Here is an 18,384-nt window from a genome sequence, read left to right on the forward strand (position 1 = left end):
ATCTGAGCTGTGTCAGCCCGCATTTCATATTACTTATTAGGTATAGTCTTATGAGTAAAATGAGTAGAATCTCACCTGTATCTATCCACGAAGTTCTGGAAGGGTATCCTAATTGGATATCCCATCTGTCGTATCCGGATAGTGTCCAACATGCCGGTGTATCTCAGCTGTGTCAGGACACATGGCAGGTCGAACTTCATGGGCGACTTGTCGGTGTTCGGCTTGATGCAGCGGACGAACCACGGGTTACAGCGCGACATGGATTCTAGGAGTTGGTGGAGGCTGTCGGAGAACCTGAAAAAAAAAATTGGGTTAACCTTCTTTGTAGTAAAAAATAGACTGTGTATATGTGTATACGTTATGGTAATACACTATTTTGTTTTTGTGTATAAAACGACTATTCTCATTAGAATTGAAAAAAAATTCAGACAAGAATTTAACATACGAGTAGTATAACTTTAACTGGTGATGTGGATCAGAGCTAATCCTGCTTGTGTAAATAATCTACGTGACATTAAATTGAAATACTATGAAACTACGACTACTTAAAAAGTTTATATTTAATCAAAGCCTTTTTAAAATCGTATTTGGTTATTTCTCTCGATTTTCTATTAAAGATAGAGAAGACAAGATACTAGGGTAAAACGTGGTTAAACCATAAAGTTAATATACCTAGCGGAATAGAGCAACAATCTCGAGCTGTCAAACGAAACCGAAATTGGTTTCATCTGTGTGTAAAAATATGTGTACGTATACACTTACACAAGCAAGATTGAACATGATTTCTATGAGATTAAATTGTCAACGTGCGGCACGTGCCGACTGGACGTCAAAAAAAGAGTGCTGCTGTCATGTATCACACGTCTCTTTTTACCACGCAGTGTTACTGATGGTGACATCTCTCTTACTCAGGCCTTTGTTTCTCTATTCCGCTAGGTATATTAACTTTATAGGTTAAACGTAGGTGGCAGAACCTCATTGAATGTAGCTACGAGACTTCTGCAATGGTAATTTCACAGCATGACATTACTGAATTTATAGCTATTTTATTGTAAAGATATACGTACCTACAGGTACTTTACATAATAATCGTAACCAATAAATTATAAATGATACATTGATTCCAATTGTAAACCAGTACCAATCCTAAATTACCTTATAAACCACATTGTGCATTATTTTAAACCTTAATACTTAGCAATAAAGTTCCAAGTAATAACGTCGTGTTTTTGCAGCTATATAAAAGCAATATGCTACACAAACGAAGCGTTACTTTCAACCTTAATACTTGAGCAATAAAGTTTAAAACACCTTGTATCAGTAAATGCATACCTGGCAGCAACAGTAGGCGTTCTCGGCTTCATAGTAACGAATCTTCCGTTGGCCCCCCTGGGAAGAGTCTTATTCGCGTCGTGTTGTGCTCGCAGTTGTATCGACATTTCGGCGACAAGCGGCACCTCACTACTGCAGAGCAACTCGAGCACGTCGCCGCGCAGCGCATCCCTATTCTTGTCGAGAAAACCCTCCACGTTGTACCACACTTGCCCCGCGTAGTGTTTTACCTGTAACAAAAATATATACAAAAAAATTAATGCTTACAATATGATAAATTCTAAGGTGTGTTTCTTTGGGTGGTCTTTGTTAAGGGGATGTGTTATATGTATTAAAAAAAGGGTGATAAAGGGGGGTGGGTTTCAAAAAATGTACATTTTGTGTGACGTCTCTGTGTTACCTCTCCGCGCCTTAATCCATTTGGTAAAAAGAGTTTTTATCACTATACGTCATGTACCTACGTTTTTTAGGTGAAACAGAGGAGAGAATTAAGGCGCAACATAATTGTGAGCAACTAGTTTACTCGTAATAATAATTTAGCTGTAATGACAGTTAATCGATGTCTCATCACTAGTAATCGATAATCGACTTTGAAAGTTAGCAATTACTAGACGCAAATGAGTTGGGCGTATAAAATATTAATTTAAATAGTAGATTACAAATGCCTGACAAAAAAAAGAAGATAAATTAAAGCGTATGTTAAGTGTAGTGAATATGTAGTAAAAGTTATGGTGTTTTAATTTTGTGCTATAGCCCGATCGCGTTATATCAACGTAAATAATATAATGTTTATTGTTTCGTCCGCAATCCGCATCCATACTTATTGACAATCATTGCACTGATGTACACTATAATGATGATTACCGCCGTACTCAGAGACATTTAATTATGACGCCTCAATTTCATGAAAGGTTTGACAGATAATGTGTAGAGCTTATGTCAAAATTTTTAATTAATTACATTTAAGTAATTAACGTTCCACTCTAAGTGCGACAGTTAATCTTCTTGAAACTAAACACGACGAACTAGATTTAACACGAATGTTGTGTTGCAAACACCTCATATTTATTATTAGAATGAAGAATCACACCCTACACTGATCACCATTGAGTAGTTTAGGCACGATCGTAAAACCAATAAACCTACACTAGCTATTTGACCGAGTTTATATACAAGAATTGCTCGTTTAAAGATATAAGATATTTACAAAGACTGCCAAAATCATAACAGGTCATGTCACGATTTTGCTATTCTTCGGTTCACTGAGGTCCGTTATATGTAAAATTTAGAGAATAAAAATTATGAGGGTGTTTGAAATTGTATTTGCCACCAGGTGCCGCTTTGTAGCCTTAGGGTCTATCGTGTCAAGGCATATTATCGTGAAATATGACAGCAGTTTGACACGATATACCCAGGTTATATAGCGGTACCTGGTGGCGGATTTAATTTTAAATTCAAGTCCAATGATAGTTCAATTTACCCCAAACTCATTAGCCCCCAGCCTGGGTCTGGAATACAGCTCGTTGAGTGCGTGGTTGTAGTGACACTTCTCGAGGAACGAGGCGTCTGAGGCGCGGGGGAAGTTGCTCTCGTCGTCCAGCAGGTGCAGGATGCCCACCGGCTTCTTGCTTAGGAGTTGGATCACTGGAAAATGGGGAACGCGTTAGATTTTATTATGTAATAATTAAGGCTTGGAATTTATTCGGTATAAAGACTTGGTAAAATAAAGAAACTTTTCTACTTGTAAAATACATCTGTTTAATACGAAAATACAAAGATACTGAGATCTGAGTTTCGAAACGGAAAGAAAAAAATATCCTGTACAGTCTACATAATATTATAGGGATTGCACAGAGTGCAGGATCTTTATCCAAGTTGCCATTGTAGATAACGACGATAAAGTTAGTAATTTTTGAATAACATCTTGGTTAAAGGCTCATATTAGGTAACAATGTATAGGTATGATTGTTGTCAATTATTTACGAGGGGCTTATGTATTTCTTAAGTATGTATTCTAGATTACATACCTGGAGAATTGTCGTTCCACGTCAGGTTGGACCACTCCAGCCTCTCCTTCAGATACTCCTGCTGCTCCAGCTTGAATATGTGCTTGTTGAAGTAATGCTGCAGCGTTTCGTTCGCGTAGTTAATGCACAGCTGCTCGAATGAATTCTCTTCCAAGTCTTCGAACCCGAAGATGTCGAGGAGAGAGATCCTGTGCGCGTCGTGTAGCCCACCGCGGTGGACTATCGAGTTGATTCGGAGGACCAGCCAGTTGAATAACGACGAGTAGAGGGCTTTGGCGAACGCGTCTCGGGCGTCCAACGCCTGGTCTATTGGGAGGGGTGAGCGCATGAGTTCAGCGCGTGCTGCTGTCACCCTTGTCGTTAATGCTCGCGCCAACTCCTCTGCTGGTATTTTGAGTAGATGGGCCGCCCAGCGTACCTCGGCCCCGCCTCCTAACTGCACGCCCTCCTGGCCATGCCTTAATTGTCGTCTGTGGAAGTACACGTTGCCCAGATGCAGAACTGCCGCTAGGACTTTGATAATGTCTTCCCTCTCTGCATCTCCTATACCGAGAACTTGCATGGCACCGCATAGAGCTGACCAGTCGGCGCCGGCTCCCGCCCCGCCGGAGTCCCCACCCTGGTTCAAGTAGAAGTAGTGCTCTGCTGTTAACAGCCCTCTGGATTTCCTCTGCTCCTCGTCCAAACCAGCCAGCAACTCGTAGAAGACATGGTAGTTTCTTTCACCAGGCGATTGCGTTACAATTCGGGACTTTTCGAGCAAATAGTGCGCGACCCTTGCGCCGGCTAGGGCGCCATCTTTGAAATACAGTTCTAATAATTTACCGAAACGACTAGAGTTATGGTTTTTTGGCGTTCTTGCGTTCCCGAATGCTTCCAGCAAAGGTGCGGCTTCTAGAATCTGTTCTGATACGGGTGCTCGACCAGGTGGGGCAGGGGCTACTGCAGCTAAAAACTGGACGGCGAGTTTAGTGGACTCGGTCTTCCCGGCTCCAGATTCTCCGGATATGAGTATGGCCTGCGGATGGGGTAGGGAGGACCTTGCGGCTGCCGCTATCGCGAAGAGGTGGGGCGGCAGATCTCCTAGCGCTTCAGCTGCGTGGTACCTGCAAAGGTTATTGAAGTTTATACACATGGTAAACAAAACAATTCTTCAGTCTCGAAATCAGCGGGCAGAGGGGCGGGAGCGGCGGCATTTATATGGACAGGCCTCGAAAACAGCGGCGCGGCGCGGCGTACTAGACGGCTTATCCATATAATACATTGGAACGCGCCGCCATCGCTCCCGCCCCGCTGCCCGCTGATTTCGAGACTGAAGCCTTAGTTATTTGAATAAACTACTGTGTACTAGATGTGAGTTTTTTACAATACTTATGCACGACGTGCAGAGTTAACTACAATTTTAAATATTGTGGCATCCAATTATAAAAGTTACTGTCGTTTGCCTTTTGTGGCATTGTTTAAAGTACAAATTGGCGAATTGTGATAAAAACAACAAACATCAAAATCCGCATCATATTATGTTGTTTTAATAAAAAATAATTTTGACCCATGTTGTTTCTTTACAAAGAAGATAAAAACAAATTCATGCATTCTTGGATGACACAAACAAATAAAATAACAAATAAAATAAGCACTAAATTATAGAAACTAAAGTGTATTTAAACACATAATTACCTTCTAGCAGTCTGCAACCCGTACAAGTTATCGACCGGTCGGTACGGGTTCACTGCTACTAATATAGACCCCGCGTACGTGTATATCAGGCCCTGTTCGTATCGCAGCTTGAGGTTCCACAGCAGAGCAGCCTCGTGCAGGTCATGGAGTCTGGTCATGTCCTCCACACCGGTGGGCCCGAGCTCCTCCCGCGGCCAGACCTGGTCTCCCTCCTCCTCCCCGTTGCCCATCTGGAGAGCGTAGGTTTGGGGCTGGAAGAGAAATTAATAATGTACTTTAGCTATTATTATCAGCATTAATCTTTTTCCAGCCCCTCGATAGATTAATGCTGATGTGAATAGTGTGATTAAGTTTAAATCACTAGCTCAAAGCCGAGCTTTGTGAGGGCTCGCGTTGTCACACCTTGACTAACTAATGAAAATAATTGATAATACATCTACACATAAATAATCGCCCAAGTGCGAGTTGGACTCGCGCACGAACGGTTCCGGGTACATTTATTGAGGAAAAATAGGCCAAAAGTTATTTTTTTGTATGAGAGCCCCCCTTAATTTTTTATTTTATTTAAATATTATTATTAATTACTTAAGTAGACATTTAACTAAGACCTTTATGTAAATTTCAAGTGCCTAGCTGTTGCCATTATTGATAGTAATTGTTGTAATAGCGGCAACAGAAATACACAATCTGTAACATTTTCAGAAGTCTAGCTATAGCGGTTATTGAGTTACAGCCTGGAGACAGACAGACAGACGGACAGACATCGAAGTCTCAGTAATAGATGACACATCTACATAATATAATACTTAAATAAAAATTACTTTGTTAAAGCACAAATCAATAGGCGTGATAATTAGTTTTTCCGTGAAGTGTACCACAAAATGTACATTTAGTTAGGTTTAGTTTGGTTTGGTTGTGGGATATACTAGGGCTCGCTTCGCTCGCCCTGATTATCAGCATTAATTTATCTACTTCCTGCTAAACGTAGGCCTTAAAAAGGTTGGACATATTTTACCCAGATCTCCTAATTGACACACTTCAGGTAATTTAACTAAAATACTTAACGAGTGCCAATCATTTCAATTTTAGGCCTTAGCCAGTGGCCGTTTGATTGTTATGTAATATAACTTTTAATTCAAGGTCTAGATTACACTTTTGTAATCTAAATAAGTTTAGGTAAGAAGTTTTAGTTCAATGACTTCAATGATTAAAAGGCATACTAAGTTATACAAAGATTTCCTACTAGCTATGTGATATAAGAGCCAAGTTATAACAATTCCAAGAAATGCGTCTTCTCTACCATATCTTTAAGATTGGTTTGTAAAGAAAGACACTGGGCCTTAAACTATCTGACCGGTCCGTCTCTGTATATTTAGGTACACAAACTGTAATAAAATAAATAAAACGCTTATGATTTATGAATCGAAATTATGCAGGCGTCTTACAAAATAAGGATTTGCATGCGAACACAACGGAAGGTTGGCATTATAAAAAGTATTTTATGTTCATACTTCATACATAAACAAATTGGCAATTGAAATATTGCTGCCGTTTTCCTCATTGCCCAAGACTAGAGCTGAGGCGAGTATGTTTATCATTACTCCTTGATTGGCAAAAATTGGCAAATTTAAAACTTCCAAGTAACAGTCGGTTGGCACCAAGTTTCAATTAACGAAACGAAATTAAAAAAAAAACTATTTGACCAATAACATTAAAATTCTTTGCATTACAGCATTATTGAAATGAAGAGCGATAAAGTAGAGTAGGAATAAGTAATGATTTATGATAGGGAATTATACGTTAAGATTGGAGGAGACTGGAGAGGGCGCTACGAGCACAAACAGTAGATAATCCGACAAAAAAATTGAAATGTTGTCAAATGTCAAACAAAACTTTTTGTTTACTGTCTATGCTAGTGCTGCCGTCTAGGTTGAAAACATTGCAGTAATATAATAATACCTTTTATGAACAATATGAAAGTAAACCTATAGTATCTACAAAATTTGCAGAAACATCAAATTAATTTAAACCAGGTCATTTCAAGCTTCAAGCCAATTAGCTTAACGCTTCAATAATATAATTCTGCAGCCACCAACCAGGCCAGTTACTGTAACTGAAGCATTATACATCAAGATGACGTAAGTTACGGCACAGAACTTCAGCCGAACGGAAAATCACCGCTCTACTTACTCGTGATATAACTTTATTAGCCATTTTATATTTATAGGAAACACATTAGACGAATAATTATAGAAATTATAAATTGTTAATTAATTTTTATGCGATAAAAGTGATTGTTAATACGGTGTTATGCGTTTGGTTGGTACCAATAGTTTGTTATGTAATCGTAGTTCCCATGTTAAGAGTATTTTTACGACTTCTCTATATACTATAATTATCTGTTATCTAATTTATTTATGTAATGATAACATCAGTCGTTAATCATACTTTTCGAATATACTGAAAACAGAAACAACTTAACTTATGGCTAGTTTCTGAGACGTCACAGGAGTTAGCCTCATGAATATTTAAACCATGTATGGTTTAAATATTCACGAGCTGAACATATTGTGTATATGACTGTAGTCAAAAAATTTCATACCTCAGACATTCGACTTTTCAGGAGCAAATAATTTTGTACAGTCAATTAATTGCAGGTCCTACGTGCGAAATGCGCACTCAAGAATTCGTCCGGGACCGATTCTCACAGATCGAAGCGACATACGTAACTTGAGAATATGTTCAGCTACAGACAGTACAAATTACTTACATGTCTGTATAACCGATTCCACAGGTTCTGTGGTCAGCAGCATGTAATTTCGTGGTATGAGGGTGGCCATTATAGTTCTGTTATGCGACCTCTATGGTAGCGCGGTGTAAAGCTTTTCGCTCCATATTTACGATTGACAGTTGAGTTGTTAAAATGTACTGGAATTGAATTATTATAAAACTATACTGCATATTAATTATTAGTTAAGAAATTAAGGACCCTTTGCACAAGTCTGAGTCAAAGTTAACTAAAGGTTAACTTTGACTCATTTATTTATTCACCAACGGGTCAACATTTTTTTTTTTTTTTTGGTACAGCTTAAAAAATGCAGATTGAGTTTCGTTTAAACATCATGCCATTTCTCAAATCAATTCAAAACATTTATTTGCAGAATAAGTATAGGTAAAAAGATTTTCTCTCGTCCTTGTACTTATTTATGAAAGAAAGGTATATCTTAACGCATAGGATTAACTTTATTCAGATTGAAGCAAATGGTCATAATAAACATTACTTTTAAAATTCAAATGGTCGAGCCATTACATTTTATGCCGACGAAGTGACAGATTCACCTCATCCTTATAATATTTTTTTTTATTATTATTAATAATGCAACCAAATTGTGACGACGCCTGAAATGCTAAGCATTCCTTGGCAATATTCATTCATGAAATCACACAACACATTATGAACGAGTTGCAACGTACAACTAGTGCGTTACAAAGAATTTTAACGAAGGAAAGTGGTAATTTGTCAGGCCTCGATACTTTTACTAAGCGGTTTCGCTTTCGACGGGATTCTGCAGATTCTTGAGATGATAATGATTAATCCATTAATAAAATCGTTGAGAAAATAATGATTAAGTAATACATTGGCAAAAGTAGTTGGGTTTTATCACCCATTCAGTGTTATTTAGCGCTTTTTAGAATTATTTATCTCTCAAAACAAAAATGCTTTCACCAACGCCTATTTGTCACCTATTTAAAGGCTAAATGAAGGCTAAAATAGGTACCACTAATGGCCGGCGGCCGCTGAGGGATATTTAACATAATGTAGTGGTTGGTGATTTCGTTAAAATGGGTATTTTTAATTTTATATTTTTTCGCCAACTTAAAGGTGACAAAGCTTCAAATTAACGTGATTTGGAGAAAACGGCCATTATAATATACAGGGTTTAACAAAACTAAGTGATAATACTTCAGGGCAGGCGCTGCTACTTTCACAGTGAACTCTCTGTCTCTACAAGGACACACCCCAAAGTATTATCACTTAGTTTTTTTACACCCTGTATTTAATCACCAACTAAAAGGTGACGAAGCTTCTAATCAACGCAGTCGCAATACAAGATAAACAGAATTCCATACAGCAATCACAGTGCAATTACACACAAGAATGTCGACAGCCTGATTTGTTAGCTATTCCGTTTCGCAAGATGTTACGTAAGTAGGAAATATGCAGTTTCATACTTCAGGTCAAGGTTATTTGTAACTTCCGAATTCTGGTATTGTAATTCAACACTAATACAGCTTCGATCTAAACACACCGGCAAAATTAGAGGAACATAACAAAATTTTCAATTTTTTTTAAATTGTTCACTGATTTTTATATATTTATTTATTTATTTACTAATTGATTATTAAAAAATAAATTTTATGTAAATTTAGGGCATAAAAACGTGAAAAAATAGAAAAAAATCAACAAAAATCAAAAAATTAAAAAAATCTTTGAAATTTCAGTAGTAAGTTTTTAAGATAAATTCTCCATTTTTATTAAAGAAATGCCATGTTAAAAGCGTGTAATGCTGGTGTAATGCCTTCTATGGATCTCAAGAGGGTCTGGATACGCCATTCCATGCTTGCATTTTAATTGTCAATCATTTCCTGTGGGATATTCTCCAACTCCTCCAGTAGCGCCAACTCGAGCTCCTGGACACATTTTGGAGCTGGAGTTTTAACTCGTACCGTTCACCCATTGATGTGCCACACGTCTTCAATCGGATCCACATCCGTAGACCACGCTGGCCTCTCCACCTGTGCTACGCCAGTATCGTTTAGGTAATAATGCCCGATTTTCTTACTCTATGGATGCACATAAAATTGAAATTACTACCTAAAACTGTGTAAAAGGCACACCATGCAGTTCCAGGATGTCGGTGCTATAGCTCTGTACTGTCAAAGTACCATCATCTATAATCATCAGCTCCATGCGGGCTCCAAATCATATGGAACTCCAAACCATTACGAAGCCTGCATCATAGGCCACTGTTTCCGGTAAGTTTGATGGCCTGTAGCTTTCCTTATGATTTATCCACATTCTTTATCGCCTGTCAATACAATGTACACAGAATTTGCTCCCATCACTGTACAGCACAAGATTTCACTCACTTGTCTAATTTTGATGTTCACGCGCAAATCTTAGCCTGGCTCTTCGGTGTCCTGTCTCAAGTTTTGGTGCCCTTGCTGGCACTTTTGAGTTTAATTTAACTTCTTTGAGTCTTCTTCTTACTGTACAATCACTTACACGTTCATCTTGGACCTGTTCCGACAGGTTTCGTGTCTACATAGCAGTTTGAGGTCGATTTCTTAAGTTTTGTTTCGTTACAAAATGGTCATCCTGAACCATTGTCACCCGATATCTGCCTTGTTCTCGTCTCCGAACGTAAGATCCAGTCTCTCTGAAGCGTTGAAAGTTACGATGAACCACGGAAGCCGACACATCTGGCCTGACTGACCGAACGGTAGGTGTGACCTTTCTCTATCGTGGTTACAGCTCTAGCTGTCGCAGATGCTGGGAAATCACTAATTTTGTATCTAAGCAATGTGTTCTTCCAAAAACCAAACAATCAAATGAGCTGAGCATACCTTGCACCCCGCTAAAACGCCATTCTTATCAGGAACACTTACAACGTCAATAATCGAAAAACACTTATTAGGGCATAATTGTTATAAAAACCTGTCAACTTGCCAGTTTTGTTCAATATTTTATTTCTTGAATGAGCTTAGAAGCTATAAAAAAGGCTTTCAGACAGCCCGGCCCACTTGAGTTCAAGTTTTGGCCCTTTTTACCAATGTTCCGCTAATTTTGCCAGTGTGTGTAGTTTAGATCCTGTCGTAGAAAATATTCCCATAAACGATAAAAACAAAAGTCAAACAGCTGCTTTTACAAAAAGCAAGTTCCTTGCCTAGAGCGATTAAAATGAATACAACACTACATAATATGCGATTGACTGTTTAAAAGCATATCATCAAGCTGGCACCGCAAAACGGAACGCGACAATTTTTCTTCAGTCGAGCGGGGCCTTTAGTGCTGAGGCATTATTAGTTTATTGACATCACGTTACCTAAAGTAGGTACATAACTATAAGTTAAAACGTTAAAACAAATAAAATTAATTACATTTTTCATCAACACATCCAACGCCATCTCTTTCAAACTTAGAACGCTTTTCTTCTTCATATTTCTCTTCGTCTTCTTCAATATGGACGGCTGATATGTTCTCTGGCGTTTAGTGTTGTGTGGTATATAATCTGTGCAGGGTTCAAATGTCCATGGGTCCGGGGAGCCTCGAGGGGTTGGCGCGAATCGTACACGCATTGATGTATGAACGCCCCATTATATTATTATTTTTACAAGCGTTTTGTAGTCTAGGATCGTTCTTTATTATTCGTTGCTGGATTATAATTACGATAAAACTGCACAGTCTTCACAGTCTACTATGATTTGTGCGAATATGTCGTTGTCGCCTGTAGCAGGCATTAATCGTGCTTTCTAATTAAGAGATAAAATGTTTAAATTATGCTTTAATCAAAGTATTTGACCTTAAAATATAGATAAAAGAAAGAGAAATTACACACAAAACTATTGTTGTAGGTGGGTCACTAAACACAAAAAGTTTCAGCACATAGGCGAAAATTTTGGGTACTTTAAAATACTATACACTTCATCACTCAATACTAAACATTCGTTATCATTATCAATCATTTTAGTTCAATCCAAAAGGACCTCATTAATAGCATCCACCATCCTATACACTATACACAGATGTCAACAGTAAACCACTTTTTGTCCGTCACTATTTAGTCCGCGCCGTACAAGGCTGACGCGTTCCGCAATAGACGGCTAACTGATTTAACTACAACCGGCGGTAACGGACCTGTCCTGGGATCATATCTCCGGATAACAGGACTGTTAAACTTTACTACTAGTTTACAGGTAAACATAAACAGTAAGAACGTACGGTGGAATAAAGGCAGGAGTCCACTTGAGACACGACGGACGTTATTTGAAGACAGATTAGTATTTGTTTGTATTCATATATTATATAATATTATTATCTTTTGTTTAGAAGTCTGTCTTAACTCTTAAAACTGGCGTGTCCTAACCGCAGTATCGTATACAAGACATATTCAAGACAGCAGCTAGCGCTTATTTGAGACTATAACATACAAAACATGTGAAGACGACCACACTTAAAACAAACTTTATAGACGAGATCTCGTCCTTATAAGACTGAATTGTCTCATGTTATAGTCGAGACTGACTGGTCTGTCGTGACTTAGGTGACTAGCCTGACCTAACACAGGCGCGTCTTAAAATCAAACTCGTTCTACAGACATAAATTTTACTCGTGTGCGTTATACTGCGTATAGCTACTTAAGAGGATACTCTAGCCCCTGGTAGAGAAATGAAAAAAGTAGGAGTTCAGCTTATATACCGCAGGACGCGATAGAGACAACTGCAGAAAATCAACGATTCGTTGTCCTCTGATTCCTTCTCCAAAACTTAACCGATTTAAGTACTTTTTTCATTAAATATTAAAGAAAGGCTTGAGCTGTGTTCCTATTTTTTTTTGTATAATCTAGCAAAATCTGTTTTCTGGATGTTTGAACACAGCGGAAAATCTGGCCATTTTCTTGGGTTTTTGAACGTTCATATCTTATTTAATAATTAAGTTATAAAAAAAACATAGGAACATAGTATTAGTGGCCGTAGATATTCAGGAAAAAAATTATAACTCTACTAGCATTATCCAGGGAGGAAACAGGGCACAACGTTTGTATGGAAAAAAGGGCGGTGTGGACTCCTCTTAACGTTATCTGAAATTACTAATGTGACCGGTTCAGTTGAGCTAGTATAGATTGGTATTTCATATCCATACTAATATTGTAAATCCGAAAGTGTGTCTGTCTGTCTGTCTGTTACCTCTTCATGACCAAACCGCTGGACCGATTTTGCTGTTTGGTATGGAGATACTTTGAGTAACGGGAAAGGACATAGGATACTTTTTGTCCTGGAAAATGTACGGTTCCTGCGCGATAAACAAATTTTGGCGTAACGGAGTTGCGTGCGTAATCTAGTTATTTATATTGTTGTAAGAAAGTAATCATTAAAAGGAGTTTTTGGTGTAGCTCCTTTGGGCGCGTTGAGCTCTTTTGCTTTCGCTACGTGTCAAACGGCAGGCATCGCATGCTAGCCTGTTCGCTGTTGATTATAATTTTATTGGCAGTCTATGCAACTGGTGTTTTCAAATAAAGGGCCAAGATGCCTGAATTAAGTAAATAAATAAAAAGAAAATTAAAAAAAAACACTCGTAATTTAGAGCAATTTTTTTAATGGTCTATCTACGCTTACAAATGCTCTACCTCCTCTTATTACTGTTGGCCAAAATGACCAACCTATAAAATAAAATTTGTAACATTGACTATGTCCTCAAGATAGTCCATGCTTTCGACTGTACAGTATCATCATTGACATTTATTACGTTTTAAAATTAAATCACTTCGGCTTTCCAACCTAAGTAATAAACTATAATGTTTAGCTCATTACAATGTAGCTAAAAGTTATAAACTATCATAAATTTTAATTAAATTAGACAGGTATAATAATGATAATGATTATACACTTTTTACGTATCATAATATAACGCGTCTTAATCAAGATGATTGTGAAATTGTCAAGGTTAACATACCGGTTCGGTGCGTGATCAAGTCACATAAAACTTCAAATTTTAGTGAAATTGGTAGATTTGTAATCAAATGGTATTGAAATTTCGCTGTTTCGTATAAGTGTATAAAAGTAATCATTTGTTCATATTTTACAGAACATCTAAAACTCCAGTCTTTTTCGTTGAAGAAAACAAGTTATTAGAGACAAAAGTACACAGGAAATTCTATTAAGGTAGAGACAATTGACAATCGGACATCATCTTGATGTACCAAAGTCGAGAATTGTATTAGGATTTTATTTCTGATACGTATTTGCCATTATAATCAAGTAAAAGTTGGCATACTTAATTATATGACCTATAATTTAGTATAAATTCCACCAAGGCCTGAAATGGAGAACTAAATATCTTAAAAGATATTTAGTGCTCCGTTTCCAGTGATAAGAGAGATAAATCTCTATCACTGTTTGTATCAATAGAAGAAGTTTTGACAAACGACACTAAAAGGCGTTGGTGAAATTAGGACTTAGGTACGTCTCTACGATATGACATGTATAGACTTCAAATTTTCACAATTCTTCAGAAGGCTGCTCTAATTCTTCTGTCGCCATTTGCTTTTAAAAGTGCCCAACAGTATTTTAAGGCGAGGATAAACCCCAATTTGTTATTCCGTGATTTCCGGTTTACCTAGTTCCAATATAATAACAAAAATGTAAAAAATATGAGATGTAAAGCACAATATTTAAAATACCTTAAACCATAAACATTTTAATAAAACGTAATACTTTGGCTGTAATTAATTTACAAACTCACCTCCGACAAAAATCCATTTCACCGAAATATAAGTATTAACTAGGAAAATTATACATTTTATCTGAATAAATTGTTAGTAAATTTATATCAAAATCTTCTGAACCGAACAATTTTGTTTCTTAATATTTATTTCCAAAGATATTAAGAAAAACATGAAAAATAGAGAAGATCCGCCCCTAGTAACTACAATTTCATGCTAAGCTAAAATGAATCTTATTGCGATGCGTATACGCTTGGTCTTTGGTTGTGTGCAAGGTTATCGTTTTGGATTGAGATTGATCCCCGCCTTAAGTGTTCTACAAAAAACAGATTCTTCTTCAGTTTTTATGTAACACCAATGAGTCACTAGGCGTTAGACATACACCCATTCAAAGTTATATTGCCTCCATTACCATCTATGACAGGGATGGGGAAACTTTTTCCTTCGCGTGCCAATATAATCCTAACAAAATATATGGCGGGCCAAGTTGTTGCATTTTTGACTATGTTAATTACTGAAATAAAAATATTGATATGTATTTTCTGAAACACTAATTTATTGTGCAAATATTACAAAATAACTGTTGGAATAAAAAAGAAATTAGAAATTGTAATTAAGAGCAGGCTGCCAAATTTTGCTGTGTTATCTAATAAGTATTACGATCTCGGAAGACGATTGACTCAAATGAAATTGAGATTTATTTAATCATTGTATATTTATCTAACGGATATTTGGCTAACGGAAAACACGATTCACTTATTTTGACTCGATAGTTATATTTTTCGAAATTTTTCTGGGCTTTTCAACAAATATCTGTTACACTTATTGAGTTACTATCATTAAATAACTTGCACTACTACATGCACACACTTTATAAAATAATAGCTAAAGGAAATATGAGTATTGTATTTAATTTTTGAGTAATCATCAAAAACATTTTTGGGACTTACGACCTTTACTTTCGTGCTGTAATGCGGGAACCGTTGTTACGCGATATTGTTCACTATTAGCTGCAGCGTAGAGCACATTGCCCGGGAGCACGATTCATGGAATCATTGTATGACGATTGGAGGATAGCGGCGTGTGTAGGCGGGGCTAGCGTTTTGACAGTAGGCTCTTAAATTAAACTTTGATTTACTAACAACTAACAATACGAAATATTCTCTTGATTTTTGTTTGATGGTCGCGGACCGGATTTCAAGCCTTCGCGGGCCGAAGATGGCCCGCGGGCCGTAGTTTCCCCATCCCTGATCTATGACAAGGGCATAAGAACCAATAGATACAATAATTCTTAGCGAAGTGTTAGGGAAAAGTTATGTATACGACATTCCGGAGTTACCGCGGCCTTGCGTACGCGCACGCCTAAATTCCATTCCACAGCTTAACCTCATGTTGTGAACTTTCTATTGTACTTGCTAAGTAGCTGCTTGAGTCAAATACGTTTGTGTGTAATGTCAACTACTTCGGTAAGAATTTTCCCAAAGCAATCGTTGCGCCAGTAGAACGTAGATCAACCATGACTGGTGCATAATATTATAATGCTGATCCTTTTTTTTTTTAATTGCTGAAGGCAGGTCAAGTAGCTCTGATGTCACTGCGACCCTTGAGGATCTATTGTGACTCCTTCGCATTAGAGTACCGTCCCCAACCGTTTATACGTGGGAGAGCCATGCTTCGGCACGAATGGGCCGGCTCGACCGGAGAAATACCACGTTCTCACAGAAAACCGGCGTGAAACAGCGCTTGCGCTGTGTTTCGCCGAGTGAGTGAGTTTACCGGAGGCCCAATCACCTACCCTATTCCCTTCCTTACCCTCCCCTATTCCCTTTCCTTCTCTACCCTCTCCTATTACCCTATTCCCTCTTAAAAGGCCGGCAACGCACCTGCAGCTCTTCTGATGCTGCGAGTGTCCATGGGCGACGGAAGTTGCTTTCCATCAGGTGACCCGTTTGCTCGTTTGCCCCCTTATTTCATAAAAAAAAAAACCCAATGCAGCTCATAAATTGAACGATGTGGTTGGGGTTGGTGCCACGAATTTCCTCTGTGGATGCGTATTCGTAGCGACCTAGGTGCCTGTTCCTGCTCTGTAGTAGAGCAGGACAGTCAAGGAGAAGGTGTATAGGTGTCTCATCCTCCTCCTCGCAGAATCTGCAAGTCGTTAAGCTACTAACACCTATTCTGTTAAGGTGCTTATTGAGCTTGCAGTGCCCAGTTAGGCTCCTGGTAAGGATTCTTAATTGATTCCTACCCATGGTGAGCACTATTTCAAAAATATTGATAATTGATAATATATTATATTTTTTATTTTCTTAATTCTACATTATTTTATTAGATACCTATTTTACATAATATTTCCAATACGTTTGAAGCAGTTTCTAATTTATACACTACAAGGCATAGAAAAATGTACACAAAGCTGCCTTCTTATCTACTGATCACTACGACATGGGATTAGAATCGGTTCCGGTTGGAATTTGGAACCCTATTAGAGACTTTTAAAGCTTTTTGGTCTCAAGAACCTAAAGGTTGCTTTAGCAAGCAATATTAGTAAGCAGTACAAACTACACTGCAGTAGTTTCTTCTACAAAGTGAAGATCTAGTTTGGTAGGTATTTCGATGATGGTCTTCAAAGAAGGTAGAAAAAAGCGATGAGCTACAAATAAATCCACGTCTCTACACTGGCTACTAAGGATACATACATCTGTCCCACTCTAACGTCACTGCACTGACTGCTGAGGATCATCCACCTCTTTCCACCGCATAAATCTATCTCATCTGCGATTCAACAGCGCTGATGAGAGATGATCCTCAGCAGTCAGTGCACTGGGTGCTAAGAAACATTTCTCTACAATGCATACATCTGTCCCACTCTCACGTCACTGCACTGGCTGCTGAGGATCATCTATCTCTTTCCACCGCATACATCTATCTCACCTGCGGTCCAACAGCGCTGACGAGAGATGATCCTCAGCAGTCAGTGCACTGGCTGCCTAGGATCATCTTTCTCTACAATGCATACATCTGTCCCATCACTCCCACTAGCACGTCTGCACTGAATGGCGACTGCTCATCATCTCTCTCTTTCTACCGCATACATCTATCTCACCTGCGGTCCAACAGCACTGACGAGCAGCACGCGGGCGGCGCGGTGCACCTCGACGAGCTCGCCGGGCAGCGGGGCGGGCGCGCCGGCCGGCCGGAACCACACCGCCGCGCCCGCGCTCCACTCCCCCCCGGGACCCGCCATCCTGGAAAAGGGAGATGAGGGTCAGTGTTATGTGAGAGAGAACCAGCTGAAACAAATGGATGAGAGGTAAAAAAAAATCTTCACAATCACTCATAACAATATAAACGAGGAATGTTATGTCCTCGTTCAAAATCAGAAAGAATGTTAGCGTATAGGCCAGGCTGTCATTCTCTCTGAGATTGTAATATGAAACAGAAATAGCCGGGGTTGTACCAGAGAAAAATAATATAGAATATAGCTTGGAGGTTATTTGATTTTAATCATCCTAATCCTATATTTTGTTGCCCTATGGGCTATAACCGATGCGATGTTATGTGCATGTGTAACAACATTTTAATGACATATTATCCAGCGAGACTAGAGCTAGGAATTAGGATTTATAATGCGAATTTATTGATACTATATCATAATTTTATCAGTAAGTTAGTTTATTCATGAGAGTCAGGAATTCCTCGACCGTTACCAAATCTACATAACAACGCGATCGACACAAATGCCAAATCGAGTTATTCGGCTAATGAGCTGCTAATTTTACGCCAACGCTTCGATTTAACGTCTCATTTGTCATGTATGGAATTCGATAGCATGTGAAGCTAGA

At 38.4% G+C, this 18,384-nt stretch overlaps 1 protein-coding gene across 1 annotated transcript in view; it reads right to left on the minus strand.

The window, feature by feature from the left end:
• LOC121732772 (unconventional myosin-XV) overlaps window positions 1–18,384 on the minus strand; it is a 106,524-nt gene that overhangs the window by 59,421 nt on the left and 28,719 nt on the right. The window contains exons 2-7 of the mRNA XM_042122741.1: window positions 17,646–17,787; window positions 5,037–5,287; window positions 3,360–4,465; window positions 2,813–2,976; window positions 1,333–1,562; window positions 76–294 (exon numbers count right to left, since the gene is read on the minus strand). Coding sequence (XP_041978675.1) covers window positions 76–294; window positions 1,333–1,562; window positions 2,813–2,976; window positions 3,360–4,465; window positions 5,037–5,287; window positions 17,646–17,786 — 2,111 coding nt within the window. The 5' untranslated portion in view covers window position 17,787. The remainder of the gene's footprint in view (window positions 1–75; window positions 295–1,332; window positions 1,563–2,812; window positions 2,977–3,359; window positions 4,466–5,036; window positions 5,288–17,645; window positions 17,788–18,384) is intronic.

This window comes from Aricia agestis, chromosome 12 (genome assembly GCF_905147365.1).
Source record: "Aricia agestis chromosome 12, ilAriAges1.1, whole genome shotgun sequence".
Classification (NCBI taxonomy): Eukaryota; Metazoa; Arthropoda; class Insecta; order Lepidoptera; family Lycaenidae; genus Aricia; species Aricia agestis.